This window comes from Sus scrofa, chromosome 13, assembly GCF_000003025.6.
Source record: "Sus scrofa isolate TJ Tabasco breed Duroc chromosome 13, Sscrofa11.1, whole genome shotgun sequence".
Taxonomy (NCBI): Eukaryota; Metazoa; Chordata; class Mammalia; order Artiodactyla; family Suidae; genus Sus; species Sus scrofa.
This window is the reverse complement of record NC_010455.5, coordinates 100,176,522-100,192,639: the sequence shown is the minus strand read 5'-3', so window position 1 is coordinate 100,192,639 and position 16,118 is coordinate 100,176,522. Positions and strand designations below refer to the sequence as shown.

The 16,118-nt window shown below is 37.1% G+C and overlaps 1 protein-coding gene across 2 annotated transcripts in view; it reads left to right on the top strand.

Moving 5' to 3' along the window:
• Positions 1 to 7,559, top strand: part of KPNA4 (karyopherin subunit alpha 4) — a 67,997-nt gene extending 60,438 nt beyond the window's left edge. For both annotated transcript variants that reach the window (XM_021069735.1, XM_021069736.1), the window contains 3 exons: positions 679 to 841; positions 3,480 to 3,574; positions 5,481 to 7,559. In XM_021069735.1, the coding sequence (XP_020925394.1) occupies positions 679 to 841; positions 3,480 to 3,574; positions 5,481 to 5,579 (357 nt within the window). In that variant the 3' untranslated portion in view covers positions 5,580 to 7,559. The remainder of the gene's footprint in view (positions 1 to 678; positions 842 to 3,479; positions 3,575 to 5,480) is intronic.

Below are 16,118 nucleotides of genomic sequence, written 5' to 3'. Positions count from 1 at the left end.
AGTACAGAGCATAATACAAATATAATACATGGGAATAACTAATAAAATATAAGAAAAGATAGAAAAATATTTTGAAAAATTTATGCAACCAGTAGACTTGAGAGATAGCCAGGTATATAAGAGTGCTAAAGGTTATAGCCAAGAGGTAGGAGATGCTCTCACATTGAGCAGTTGTAGTTTAAAAAAAAAAAATCATCCAGCCTCTTAACTGATTACATAATTTCTTTTTTTCTTTTGTCTCTCTCTTTTTTTTTTTTTTTTTTTTTTTGCCACACCCTTGGCACATGGAATTTCCCAGGCCAGGAATCAAATCCACTGCACAGCTACAACAACACCAGGTCCCTAATCCACTGCACCAGGAGGGAACTTCCCATGATTTCTCAATGTTAAAAGGGAAAGGATCTCTGAAGGAAGTACTCCTAATGGCAAGAAAATGTGCTATATCAAGTAGAGTGATTCCTTCGTTTTCACTTTAGTTTTTTATAAGTTCATGAAAAATAAACATACTACATTAAAAAGAAAAGGGAGGTTGGATTAACGTAGTCTAACTTAACACATAAGAGATGAGAGTATATCTCCATTATCAAGATTTTAACGTCAAATTTTTTTGAGTATAGTAATAGGTACACAAATGAAGTTCACTTACATTTATTATATCCTGGTGTTTTTATTCTTCAGGTGGCCTACCTAATCCAACAAAATGTTATCCCACCTTTTTGCAACTTGCTGACTGTAAAAGATGCACAAGTTGTGCAAGTAGTACTCGATGGACTAAGTAATATATTAAAAATGGCTGAAGATGAGGCAGAAACCATAGCCAATCTTATAGAAGAATGTGGAGGTAAGTTTATTATGGGCTGTTATTCCACATTTTTAATGTTCTTTTGGTAACTACTTTTATCTTCTGACTGATATTACACTTCCGTATTTTTCTGTCTTAGATTATCAAGTAACAGAATAAAGTAAATTCTATATTCTATTATGTACAGTCCTACGCAGCTTCTTGTGTATACTTAGGCAACTAAATTGTCACCATATATTGAACAAGCACTGTGCTAAGATACCGGAAAGATAGTTGTAAATGAAACTCAGTCCTTGCCCTCAAGGCATGTAGTCTAGTCATGGAGATAAATATGAACTGATTTAATGTGCTAATTACCCTAATAGAAATGTACAACACAATGAAATACCTAATCCATCCTGGAAGAAGCAGGAAGTGACACCTGAGCTGGATTTTGAGAGATGAATAAGGATTAATAAAGTAAAAAGGGATGAAAGGTGTTCCAGGCAGAGATAACACCATGAGCAAAGTCTGAGGTGAGAAATAGCATTCAGCAAGTTATAAGTAGTTCAGTGTTGCTGAATCACAAAGTATGGGATAGAAACTGCCAAAAGATGAGGCTGCAGACCTAGCCATTGACCAGGCCCCTGCAGTCTTAGAAGCTTCCTAGCACAGCAGATTCTTTAGGGCAATGGTTCCCAAACCTGGCTGTGTACCAGAGCCACCAGGAAGGCAAACAACATGTCTTAGTTTTCAACTCTTGGGATTTAACGTGTAGACAGAACTTGGAGGTCTCAAATATGGCTGTGAGACAAAATGTAAATATTATCAACCTGGATAAGAATAAAAGTATAGGTAATTTCTGATACAAGTTGAGTAGTAAATGAAAGGAGAGGGCCTAAGAGTGGGAACACCCATATCTTCAGCTTACTTAGTGGAGGAGTTCAGAGGCTTGAAAATTAATAAGAAGTAAGCATTTTTAAAGTTATTAAAGTGACAGGATAAAAAAAAAATCATGCATAACAAGTTTGGAACAGAAAACAGAGAATAAATACTCTTAGGAAAATAATTAGGAAGTAAATAACAGAAAAATTTTAAATAAGCATAGTTAAAATTTATTCCTACTTTTTTTTTTCTTTTACCATGTAAACATTTTAATTATTAAAATTTATTTTTATATATTAAAAACATAGGTCTTGAGCATTGCCTGCTTCACTGGAAGTAAGGCATGGGAATCTTATAAGCTTCCCAAAGAATTCTGCCGTAGGGTATGACAAGGCATTGGAAAATTTACCTTGAGGATTGATATGTATAAATGGAGCATGGATACGAGGGGAATGGAACCATTAGAGAAGGGGGCAGGAAACCACCTAGGAAAGTGTTTAGTGTTCAGGCCATAATAAATGAAGGCACTGGTGATAGAGACAAAGGGGAGATGGTAAGATTCAAGAAATAGACTTTGAGATTTTTGAGATTTGATTATAGAGTATTGAAGAAAAGAGGGAAATTAGTCTTTCTCTCAAATTTCAAACTTGTTGATTATGACTAATAAGGATACAGTGGAATAAACAGTGTAAGTTAGGAAAGGCAAATAAATATTTTGCACAGTTTGAGTTCTAGGTACCTGTGAAATGTCCTTATGGAATTACACAGGATTTACATTTTAAGCATCTGAAGTTCAGAAAAGAAATGAAGCCATAGAATACAAGTCCTAAGCCTGTGTGTAGTAGTTAAGTTTTTTCGTGGAAGGGCCCCCTGAGGAAAGTGTGTAAAGTGAGAAGTGTGCCCAAAATAACATCCTCCACTTAAGGAATAAAGGAAGAACGCTTATGAAAGGGCAGTTTCACTTTAATCGAGAGACCTTACAATTAATTATTACTCCTATAAAGCAAAACAAGATCCAGTTTGCTTGTCAGCAGGTTAATGTATAAATACTCTGGCCATGATTTAATAAATTTCTTAATCTTTACAAGGAAAATTCCTTTTTCTCCTGAAATACTATGGTTGATCTTGACATTCTTCATTATACTTAACAGCTCCCTTAACATTCATATTTATTAATCACCAATAAATATTTACAATTTTTTTTTTATTCATATTCACTAGAAAAACCTGACAGATTCTAAAAAATAGAATTTCCTGTTGTGGCTCAGTGGAAACAAATCTGACTAGTATCTATGAGGATGTGGGTTCAATCCCTGGCCTCACTCAAGTGGGTTAAGGATCCAGCGTTGTTATGTGCTGTGGTGTAGGTCGCAGACACAGCCTGGATCCTGCATGGCTGTGGCTGTGGTCATTGACAGCTGCAGCCCTGACTCAACCCCTAACTTGGGAACTTTCATATGCCACGGGTGCAGCCCTAAGAAAGTAAAAAAAAAAAAAAAAAAAAAAAAAGAATTTGCTTTTAACAGAGCAATTTTACATGTTATTATTCCTTATAAACATTGATATATATAGTATTCTGCTGAATAGATAGATGTCCTGTTGCTTATGGTTATATGCAGTTAGACATGCAGGTGGTTGGTTGTTTTTTGGTTTTTTTTAAGGTAACTATGCTATATCTTTGTGCATAAAACCTTTTTAAGATTCACCGTTAGGATACCCCAAAATTGGATTGTGTGTTCCCAAGGTTATTATAACTTCTTTGTCACTGCTTTTTAAATTTTACCTTTATTTCACTTAATAAAATTTCTTACAGGACTGGAGAAAATTGAACAACTTCAAAATCATGAAAATGAAGACATCTACAAATTGGCCTATGAGATCATTGATCAGTTCTTCTCTTCAGATGATGTATTTATAATTTTATAGTTTTCTTAGTTTTATGTAAAAACTTAAGTGAGTGAAATAATATAGTATGCAAAGAGGAGTTCCCACTGTGGTTCAGCAGTAACGAACCTGACTAGTATCCATGAGGACATGGGTTAAGGATCTGGCATTGCTGTGAGCTGTGGTGTAGGTCACAGATGTGGCTCAGATCCCTAGCTGCTATGGTGTAGGCCAGCAGCTGTATCTCTGATTTGACCCCTAGCTTGGGAACTTCCATATGCCACAGGTGCACCCTGAAAAGCAAAAAATATATATATATATATTAAACTAAGAAGTATATTGTATGTATTTTGGGGAATGGAATTAAAGTAGGTGTATAATTTCACTTATTTCAGAAACATAAATATTTCAGTCCCTCAAGGCATTAAAAAGTAGTACTAGTTCTAATGACAAAAAAGCATAAGAATTTTTTGAGAGAGGACAAATCAGGCTTTATTTTCACTTGATGTCTTTATAGTTCTCATATTTTATAGTTAGTAACATAAAACTGTAATGGGAGTTCCTGTCATGGTACAGCAGAAACAAACCCGACTAGGAACCATGAGGTTGTAGGTTCCATCCCTGGACTCATTCAGTGGGTTAAGGATCCAGCGTGGTCATAAGCTGTGGTGTAGGTTGCAGATGCAGCTCAGATCAGATGTTGCTGTGGCTCTGATTGGACTCCTAGCCTGGGAACCTGCATATGCCATTGGTGCAGCCCTAAAAAGCAAAAAAAAAGAAAAAAAGGGGGAAAAAACTATAATGGCTCTATTGTAAATAAAATAGTGATACTGATATATCCCACAATAAATCCATTATGACATTAATCTATGTTCAAATGTATTGTCACTGTTATTTTTAGTTGGTGACTAAAAACAAATACGAAGTAAGATGGAGAATAGTTACTATATAATATAAGGTATAGTATATAAGAGTATCCTTAGATTGTTGGGTACATGGTAGCTGAAATTAGTTTGTTTGCATTGTTGTTTGTGGAGGTATTTTGCCCACACTACAGGCATGCAAAAGCTCTAAGACCCCAGGGATCGAACCCACACCATAGCAGTGACAACACCAGATCCTTGACCTGCTGCACCACCAGGGAACTCCTAAAGTATCATTTTAGTCTTACCTCTTTGGGAAAGTTAAACCTAGAATTAAAATAGTTGTTTCTTAGAAAATTACAGTGATTAGATAAAGCCACCAGTGGATTTCTTGAATGATTCTATCAACTTTTCAAAAAAGAAAATGGAATGTAAAAGAAGTATATTTACTTAAGTCCTACTTAGATTATAATACTAATTAAATAAGAAAAAACATCCAAAAAAAGCATACTTTTTTAAAGGTAGCTTTTATCGCATGTCTTAAAAGTTGGATTTTTAGAAGTCTGAATTTATAGTACAAGGCCTTATGATTTCTAATACTTCAGCATACAGTTCTGGGTTACTCTGTTACATTGTGAAAAGAATAATAAAGATGATGTGCATGAGACATAGGACCATCATTAATGTATTACTTGTCTTTCATTCTTTTGGGAATTACCCATTTTTAAGTTTTCTCTCATTTTGGCATCCCTTAAGAAAAATCCTTTACAGGGAATTCCCTGGTAGCTCAGTAGATTAAGGATCTGGTGTTGCACCTGTGCCTCTGATTACTGCTGTGGCACTGGTTTGATCCGTGGCTTGGGAACTTGTGCATACTGCAGGCATGGTCAAAAAAAGTAAAAAGAGAAAGCTTTATAAAGTGTTTGAAATTTCTGAAGGGGTAATAGGGTAGTATTGGCACCCATCATCTCTCTCATACTTTTTTTAAAGGAAATGGGAATATTACTATAATGCTATTTTTGTATACCTAAAACTAATCGTCACTTTCTTTTTCTTGTATTCCTTAGATTGATGAAGATCCTAGCCTTGTTCCAGAGGCAATACAAGGTGGAACATTTGGTTTCAATTCATCTGCCAATGTACCAACAGAAGGGTTCCAGTTTTAGAAAGATGTTGTGGAAGTTAGGTACAATGCAGCACTGAGATATATATATATATATATACATATATATATATACATATATATAAAAAGGTTTGATCCATCAAGCTTGGCTCATGGGATCTGCTGCTGCATTAAATCGGGAAAGAAAATGTGAAGATTTCATTGGGAATCACAGAAAATGCCCAAATGAAGTCAAGATGGCGAGTGGGTGCGAGTGAGAATGAGTGGCAAAATGTAACGAAAACTTTACACGAATGCTTATTTAGGTTGTTCAAAGTCAAAAGGGCTACAGGTCACAGATCTTCAGTGCCTGAGAAGGAAATTGACTTACTCTATATCAATTGAGGGGAAAGTGCAGTACTGTCATCTTCAAGCCTTGTAAGCATAAAAGAGAATAGGATGCCCATATAAGTCAAAGGAAAATGAGCCCAGGCCTTGCTATGAAGCAGTGTGTGAATGGACAATGTTGAATGAATGTCTGGCTCAGTGATACAGAGCCAGGTTCATCTTTCAAATCTAGGGCTCTTCATTCATGAAGCAGACTCCTAGTCCTGGAGTGACTGTGTACGAGAGTGTGGTTGTGGTGCTGTATGTGAACGCATGCAAGCTTGATTCGCCTTCAGGGGGCTGATAACAAACCTAGTAAATCATCAAAGTGAGATCATAATAAGTGTTACTGTACACTGGACATGAAAACAAAGACCAGTTCAGCAGCAGACATTGGTGTACTCTGCAGCCTGTGTTTTCTATTTCCCTTCCCTTTTCCCACCCCCCTCCTTTTTTTTTTTTTTGTTTTGTTTTGTTTTTTGTTTTTTTGTTTTGTTTTAGTTTTTGTTTTGTTTTTTGGGTTTTTGTTTTTTGTTTTTAGTTTTTATTTACATTACTAGTATGGCTTTTTAGTTGCTTCTCAAGTCAGAAAACTTTCAGGAAGGTTTCCCTGTGCATTTGCACCAGATGAATGTTTGATGCTATGAAAAGCTTTCCATATCATCAAAACTAATTTGTGTAGATTTTTGCATGAAAAAAAATCATAAATTTCCCTCAAAATAGACTGTGTTGCAGTACACAAGTTGCCATAATAGTATAAACCAGTAAAATGTGCTTTAAAAAGCCATCCTTTTCATTTTCAGAGATAACATAAAAATCTTTGCATGAGGTAAATCTACAGCATAGTTCATTTTTAGATTTTGTTGAGTCCTGTAAAGAAGAAGAAGAAAAAAGTTTCAGTTGTGGTAGAATACCGTGCTGTGTTTAAATGTTACTTGTTTTCAAACTTTGTTTTCTATGAAAATGATATGGAAACTTCTAAAATGGAATTTGGTGCATATGTACTGCTGAATAAAGACCGATGAAGAGGTTTGAGTAGATGTACAAATCAAGTAATGGTTTGAACACCTTTAATAATATGCCTAATCTGTTCAATTGTTTTAGAATCTTTTTATCTTAGATGTAGGCAGCCATGAACAATCTATTTTGAGCCACTTTAGGGAGAAAACTTTGTATTTTTAAAACTTGCATAAAAGTTATGCAAGTGGTTTTTATAAATTGGAATAATACCTCAGTTTTGAGGTTATGCACACTAAATTAAATGTGACATAAATTAATTTGTACAAAAAGAACTCTTTATAAGGTGGCTCATTGTAGGAAATCCTGTGCCTTCCCCTTTGAGCACAAGTGTTGCATGAACAACAGTTTGCTATAAGAAACATACCAGATTAGCCACCATTAGCATCTATATCTACTTTGTGTTTAAAAATCAACTGGTAATTCTGAAACACTGTAGAATGGATAAAAATTATTTTGTGATCATAACTCTTTGTTGAACTAGAGTATTTTTGCAGCATTCCTTGTCATCAGAAACATGGTTAAAGTTTAAAACTAGAAGCAGCAGAAAACTAGCTTGTAAAATTTATCCAAGTAGAGTGCAGGCTAGGCTGTCTTGGGGAAATAAACATTAAAACTTAAAGCAATGTTTTACATGGGATATGTGTGTGTGCTTTGTGGTTTTTTTAAATATATATTCATCTAAAGTTAGAATTAAACTCAGTGGCTTTGACCTAGTCCTAACATTGCAGAAGAAATTTGTTAAGTTCTTTAATTTCAAAATAGACATATTAGTATTCTAAGCTAGCATATCACTTGAATTTGTTCAAGTGACACTATCTATGCTTCTGCTTCCTCATGTCTAAATCAAGAGTTTGACCTTCTTTCATTCTTCCAGCAAAATGGACTGAGAGAGACAACTTGAGCTGTGTTTTAAGTATTAGTATAACTTGAACATATGGCTCAAAATGATAGATTGCACACAAAGCGTGGTTTTACAAACATCTTAAGTTACCAGGCGGTGAACATAACAGTACTTAGCTTAATTCATGTTTCTTAGTAAACAGAAGCCTGGGTCAAAGTAAGCCAGTGAGGGTTATAACAGGCTAAATGATTGTATAGAATAATTATTCTTAAATCCATACTAGTTCTGAATGATACTAGTGTCTATGAGTACCAGGGCTGCTTGATGAGTATAAGGGCTGGTCGTTTACTTGTAGTCTCATACAGGACATTGATTTTTCTAATAGAATTCCAGGAAGGACTTTTCCATGTCTAAAATTTATTTTAGCACAGTTAACAGTTCACCATATTTAACTGATTAAAACACAACTTTGTTTTTCTCCACTAATCTAGTAAACCGACTTATTTTTAATATAGAGCAATTGTGCTGAGAAAAAAATGGAATAATTAAGTTTTAATAAGCTTGATGTTCTTCACTTTTCATCTCTTGAACTGCCTTTTTGGAACACTGAGGCCTTCTCAGATGCTGTAAAAATAAGAATGTTAAATTGCAATGTGTATAGGTAGCTCCAGTCTAAAGTATATCTTTTAAAGATAATTTTCCTTAACACTAAATTTATGCTTATTACCTCAATAACTAATTTATAGGGGTTTTGTTTCTTTAAAGGTGTAATTGCATTGTAACATGATTTATTGACATTAATTTGTAAGACATCGTATTTGAATTTTTTCCATTGCCTCTCTGAAGAGAAAATTTGGAGTCTCCATTGTGGCACAGTGGAAATGAATCTGACTAGGAACCATGAGGTTGCAGGTTCAATCTCTGTCCTTGCTCAGTGGGTTAAGGATCTGGAGTTGCCATGAGCTGTGGTCACAGATTCAGCTCAGATCCTGCATTGCCGTGGCTGTGGTGTAGACTGGCAGCTCTAGCTTGGATTTGACCCCTAGCCTGGGAACCTCCATGTGCTGTGGGTATGGCCCTAAAAAGCCAAAAGAGAGAAAATTAAAGCAGCACTTCAGAGAATAAGTTTAGAGAAGTCTTTTGGTGTCTGACATATCACAAACTTACAGCTTTAAAACAACCATGTAGGGAGTTCCCATCGTGGCTCAGTGGTTAACGAATCCGACGAGGAACAATGTTGTGGGTTCTATCCCTGGCCTTGCTCAGTGGGTTAAGGATCCGGCGTTGCCCTGCGCCTACGCGGCTCAGATCCTGCGTTGCTGTGGCTCTGGCGTAGGCCGGTGGCTACAGCTCCGATTCGACCCCTAGCCTGGGAATCTCCATATGCCACGGGAGCAGCCCAAAAAATGACAAAAAGACCAAAAAAAAAAAGTTGTTTTTTTTTTGTTTGGTTGGTTTTTTTTTTTTTTTTTTTTGGTCTTTTTGCTATTTCTTGGGCTGCTCCCGCGGCATATGGAGATTCCCAGGCTAGGGGTCGAATCGGAGCTGTAGCCACCGGCCTACGCCAGAGCCACAGCAACGCGGGATCCGAGCCGCGTCTGCAACCTACACCACAGCTCACAGCAACGCTGGATCATTAATCCACTGAGCAAGGGCAGGGACCGAACCCGAAACCTCATGGTTCCTAGTTGGATTCGTTAACCACTGCACCACAACGGGAACTCCAAAAAGTACATTTTTGACTATTTCTGTGGGTTAGGTGTCCAGGTACAGCCTAGATAGGGCCTGTGCTCAGGACCTCACAAGGCTGCAGTCAGGATGTCAGCCAGGGCCACTGCCTTATCAAAACTCGAGGTCCTCCTTCATGATCCTAAGGCAGAATCCATTTTCTTACAGATGCAGGACCGATAGCATCTTGCTTCATCAAGGCCAGCAGGAGAATCTCTGATCTCAGAGAAGACCCTAAGCCTTCTTTTAAAGAGCTTGCCTAATTAAATCAGGATTCAGCTTAGGAGAGTATTTCTTTTACCCTTAATATCATAGTGGAGTTGGGAAAGAATCAACATAAGCTTATTTTCCTGCCTTATTACCATATTTACTGTTTTTTAGGGGTTGTTCTTCTGTCCAGCTCATTAAGGTAAAACTCTACCTATTATGTGTATATTCTACCTCCAACCATTTCCCTTCATTTTTAGCAGTGTGCTCCCTCCATAAATTACATTCTGCCTCAAATCTAGTAGCTCCCAAGGTGAGCTACAAGATACCTCACCTAAATAACTATGTAAGTGGTGCAAAGAAACTGGTATTTACCTTTTTGGGGGGTTGGTTTTTTTGTTTGCTTTTTGGCTTTTTAGGGCCCCACCTGTGGCACATAGAAGTCCCCAGTCTAGGGGTCGAATCAGAGCCTGTGCAACAGCTCGCAGTAATGCCAGATCCCCTACCCGCTGAGTGAGGCCAGGGATGGAACCTGGATCCTCATGGGTACTAGCCTGATTGTTTCTGCTGCGTGCCACAGGGAACTCTTTATCTTTTTTTTTTTTTTTTTTTTTTTTTCTTTCCTTTGAACCTGTTTCGGATGGTTATGGGACAGCTGTTAAGGTGCCTAAATAGTAATTTTGTTCCAGTCTGAGTCAAGTAGTGATCAGAGGTGCTAAGAGTACTGAAAAGTTTGTTACTCTGTTACCCCTTGTTCCTCATTTTTTTCAGTTCTCCCCAGCTGCAGAAAGTAAGGAACGCTAGAGGTAGCAGATAGGAAATGTCTTGTTTGCATTCTGGATTTCTCAACTACTTTACATACTTTGAATATTCCAGGTATCTGTCTTCTTCAGGAAGCCAGATATATGCAGTACTGTCTACTACCCTTGCCATCCCCATTAGCTGTCACTTTGCAGTGTGTGTTTTACACTTAACAGTAGTTTTTCGATCTGTAGAATCTGTTCAGTCATCATTCTATCACATCTGCATTTCTCCATCTTTCCCCTAAATTGTAAGCTCCTGAAGTGCAAGGTCAGCAAATAAAGCTCTGTAAACCCCTTGAAAGTGCCATCAAGTTCTCTAGGCACTCAGTAATAAAAGTTTGTGATTATAATGATACAACCTCTGAGATGAACTGATACAGTGACTGCTTCTAAAATTTACTTCAGTTTGGCATTTTTCAGTTTCCCTCCTTGCATCTGGTTTAGAATGCTTTCTGTAGGAAGGAATGATACTTCATTCCTCGCCAGATGAATGTCTCTATTTCCTTTTCTTCGCCTTTGATATTTACCCAATGTCAGATCTGATATCCGACTCAGGATATAAAATGGATCCTCATGTGTCTTTCAAATACAAGTTTTGCCTGCTAAAAACTAGGAGTAATTAATTAACTGATGCAGTTAATTTTTTGAAATGTCATTTATTGAAATAGCTTTGCATCATAATAGTGTTTTTGCAAAGAAAGTATCCAAACCACAAAGGTAAGTGTTGTTCTATAGTATGACATTACTAGAATGCTTTTTGATTTTTGATATTGCAGTGTTCTTTGGTTAGAATAATTACGTAAGCTTTTTTCTGCCTGAATAGCAGTTATACAAAATTTTAGTTGCTAGACATAATTAGAAACAAGCACAAGGAACTTTCTCAGTTTTATCTAGTCCCGATCTAAACAGTTCTGATAATTGCCATGGTGTTTACTCATTCTTTTGCCATTAAGTATTGCAGAGGCCTTAGGAGCAAATTCATATAGTGGCCTCTTTGGTAGATTATCTGGCTTCAAGACCTAGCTCTGCCATGTACCTCCTGTGAGACCTTCTAAAGTTACTTTACATGCTTCTGGTTCTTCATCTGAAAAATGGAAAATATAGTAATACCTACCCCAGTGGGTTATTTTATGACTTAAATGAGTTAATTAATGTAAAGCACTCAGAATAATCCTAGGTAAATAATAAGCACAGCAGCTAGGAGGAATTCTCTTTAACTCTTGCTGCAAATAAAAGCAGAAGCTTTATTCATTTTACATTTGACAAATACCTGAGAGCCCATATTGGGCTAGGCAGTAAATCAGGAGTTAAGGATACAAAGACAATTAAAATGTATAGTTGTTCTCAGTTTACTGGGGGATAGACAGTCATAAGTGGATAAATAAAACCTTTGGTAAACCCGATTGGGCACTGTATCAGAGCATTTGATGGTGCATATAAAAAAAATTTAGACATTATCTCTAAATCCATTGTCTCCAACTTAAGACTTTCTTTTACTATTCAGACTGATTTTTTTCCAAACCCCAACGCTCTTTTCTCCCTCATTCTTAGTAGATTACCTTTCCTATTTTAGAGATGGGGAGGTGGCAAAGATAAACTGTATGAGAGAAACTCCCTCAGCTCATTTCCAGCTTAGAAACATATTTTACCCACTCCTTCCTGTTTCATTAGAGGATGTAATTTCCTCACAACTAAGGCAGTCCCTTTGTCTTACTCCTATCTCCTGCTACTTCTAAGAAATCTCACACTATGAATTATGGCTTTTCGTTAAGGCAGCTATTCCCCGTCAGTGTGATCCTTTAAATGTTAAATAATTAACATTTAAACATGCAGCACATATTTCCCAAGCTAAAAATGAAAGTGCAACACTCCCTCCCCTTCTGGCTCCTACCCCATTCTCTTACCATCACAGCCAAAGCTCTTGTAAGAAGTTTACTCCAATTACTCAAGATTCACAACCCATTCCAGTCTCTCCTTTGCCCTCATTACTACATAAAGCCCTTGAAAAATCACTATATGTCACTAAGTGGGCAATTTTTGCCTTTATCTTGATGCTCAGAAAACAGACGCTTGACCATACCCTTCTAGATTTTCAAATAACATTTTTTCTGGCCATTGCTACCTCCTTCCCTCCCTCTCCCCTGTCCCCCAAACTTGTATCCAGCATTTTGTCTCCTTTCTAGCACATCCTTTTCTCTGTCATTCAGATGTTTAGGTATTTAGTTCTCAACTCAAGAATTAAAGTCCCTTTAATATATGCAGAGGTAGAGTGATCACACTTCAGTGATCATCTATGGCATGCACCGATCCCCAACTTAATATCACCTTTCTCTTAAAATCTTCATACTATTCCTTTTAAATTTCCACTTAGATGCCTGAAAGGCAATCATACAACTCAAACTTGTCACAAGTAATAAGCCCATGATCTTCCTCTCCTACCCTCAATCATGTCGTATCTCAGTATCAGTTCCCCTGAGATCTCCGAAATGGCTTGAGCATCCTTTCACTTATCTCCATTTCTTCCTCCTTAGCCCAACCATCATCTCATTTTTTGAACCATTGCAAAAGTCTATTAAAATGGTCTCTCAGTCACCTGGCTCCCTTTCATTCTGATCTCCACCTTAAAGCCAAAGTTTTTTCTAAAAATCAAATCTGAGTGTGCCGGTGTTGATGCTTAGAACTTCACATCTTCTCACTGCTCTTAAAAACCAACATCCTCTTTTAAATTATTGGAGATTTTAATCATGTGCAAAAGTAGAGTTAAATAATCCTGATACACCCATCACCCAATTTCAACCATCAACACATGGTCAATCTTGTTTCATCCTTGGCCCGCCTGCTTTTCTTCTCTCCCTTGGATTGTTTTGAAGCAAATACATATCTCTAAAAAATCAAAATCTTTTCCCAATATAACCACAACATTACTGTCACATCTTTTAAAACTTAACAATTCCTTGGACATTCCCTTGTGTCACAGATGGCAACTATGGTGCAGGTTTGATCCCTGGCCCAGGAACTTTCATATGTGGCAGGTGTGGGGGAAAAAAAAATTCTTAATAGCAAGCAAGTATCTAGTTCATGTTTAAGTGTCCTTGACTTAGTCGAAATCAGTACAATGGACATAGCCTTTCATTTCTGGCCCCTACCCACTTCTTTAGCCATTTTTCACAAACACCACTCTTCTCTGTGACTGCACTGGTCTTTAAGCTTCTCCTCTCGTAAGGCTTTTGATTTTGTTTTCTCTGCTAGAAAATCCTTATTCCCCTTTGCTCATCCCTCAAGCTTAATAAGCATCACCTGCTTGTACTGCCTGACTTAAATTCCTTTATTAAATACTCATAGAGTTTCGTTCCTTTTCTTTAGAGCACCCTGAAGTTCCCAATTAAGATTCATACGACACCAGACTGTAGTACATTGCCTGGAACATAGAATACAAGTATTCTTTGGATGAAGAACAAATGGATTTATGGGAGCAAAGAGGATGGGTTCTTAATCCAGACTTGGGGGAAAAGGAGTTGTTGGGGAAGGCTTCTAGGAGGAAGCAGGACCTCCTGACTGGTTCAAGAGTTAGCCAGATGAAGTGGGGGCAAGGGCCTTCCCCTGTGAGCAGTGTCAGAGAGGGGAAAATTGAATTATTTTTGGTCTCAAAGTTAACATCACAGTTGGACAAGCAACACATAATATGCTTTATTTAGAAGAAGAAACTTAGGAGTTTCATGTGGGTGAATGTTGTCAAATTTGGACTTTTAAATAAATCACTCTGTCAACTTTGTTAACATGGGTTTTGGGAAGATACGGATAGGGGCAGGAAGACCAATTTGGAAGCTCTTCAAGCAGCTGGGCATGAGAAAAGAGGGTAGTGAATAGGGCAGTGCACAATAGAAGTAGAGGAGAGGGAATGGCCTAAAAAATATTTAGAGGTCTGTCCATTATTAGTTGTCTTTCAGCTCCAAATCCACCTTTCTTTGCCCTACTTTATGACACTGAAGCTGGACCATGTAAATGTTTTTCCATTCAACTAGCACAATGTTGAGCTTCATCAATAGAGAGCACTGAAGTGGCACCACAAGATTATTGTTGCAGGAAGACACTTCTGGATGCCAGTTATCCATTTTTATTATTCACCACTGGAGCCCAGAGACCTAGGGAACAGTTCCCTTCTGCGCCTTCAGGTCATCCTCAATATGGCAGCTGCTTCAGAGAAGCTCCATCAGGCCACTTCCGCATCAGTGTACATATGTGATTATCATATGTATCATAAGATGAAAATATGTGTATAGTTGGAGTTTTATCCAAATAACTTTACAAGAAGTGTGCAAGATAAGGTGAAGAAAACTTTAAATGCCACTGCAGGGAATCTCAAAATATATAAACTTTAAAAACTCAACAATAAGAAAATAACCCAATTTAAAATGAGAAAAATGTGCATAGACACCTCATGAAAAATACTATGTAAATAACATTATTAATCCATGAGGGAAATGTACATAAAAACTGCAACATACCACTATGCATCTATATTAGAACAGCTAAATTTTTAAAAACAGAACTGAAAATGCCAAATGCTGACAAGGATACAAGGCAACTGGCACTCTCCTACATTCTTGGTGAGAACGCAAAATGGTCCAGTTATTTCTGAAGACAGTTTGGCAATTTCTTATGAAGTTAAACATATATTTTATCCTACAACCAGCAATCCTGCTGCAAGGTATTTACTCAAATGAGATGAAAACTTCATTCACAGAAAAACACTCGTGTGAATGTTTATAGCTGCATTATTCATAATCACTCAATACAGGAAACAACCCAAAAATTCCTTCAACTTGTGAATGGATGTAATGGATTATGAGTCATTAAAAAAAGAAACTGATGCAACAACATGAATTTCAAATGTGATATGCTAAGTGATAGCCAGATTCAAAGGCTTCATATTGTCTGATTCCAAGCCTATGTCAATCTGAAACAGGAAAACTAAGAATAAAACACTGAAGGACTAGGTGGGTGAGAGACTTACCATGAAGAGGCATGAGAGAAATTTCAAGAGTGATGGAAAAGTGCTATATCTTGGTTGTGGAGGCAATTATATAACTATTCACTTTTCAAGATTCACAGAACTTTGTCCACTGAAAAGGATGAAATATATATATAAGATATACTTCAGATTTTTTTTTAAATGCTAATGTTTGCTGAGCACAAATAGAGACTTGAATAAAAAGTCATAGATTTCTTGTAATTTCCATCAATCTCAGTGGGGACAAACCTGACTATTATCCATGAGGGCATGGATTCAACCCTTGGCCTCCCTCAGTGGGTTGGGGATCCGGCATTACTGTGACCTGTGGTGTAGGTCATAGATGGGGCCCTGATCCCACATTGCTGTGGCAGTGGTGTAGGCTGGCAGCTGCAATTCCATTCAACACCTGGCCTGGGAACTTCCATATGCTTCAGGTGCAGCCCTAAAAAGAAAAAAAAAAGTAAGTCATAAATTTCCTAAATAGGACATCAAATGTATCAGTCTTCTCAATTTGATCTCTTAAAAAAATATGAGCAGGCATGTATATGAAAATTCTGAAAAGGAGTACTTACTAGCTCTTCCAGGAGTCAAATATAAATTATT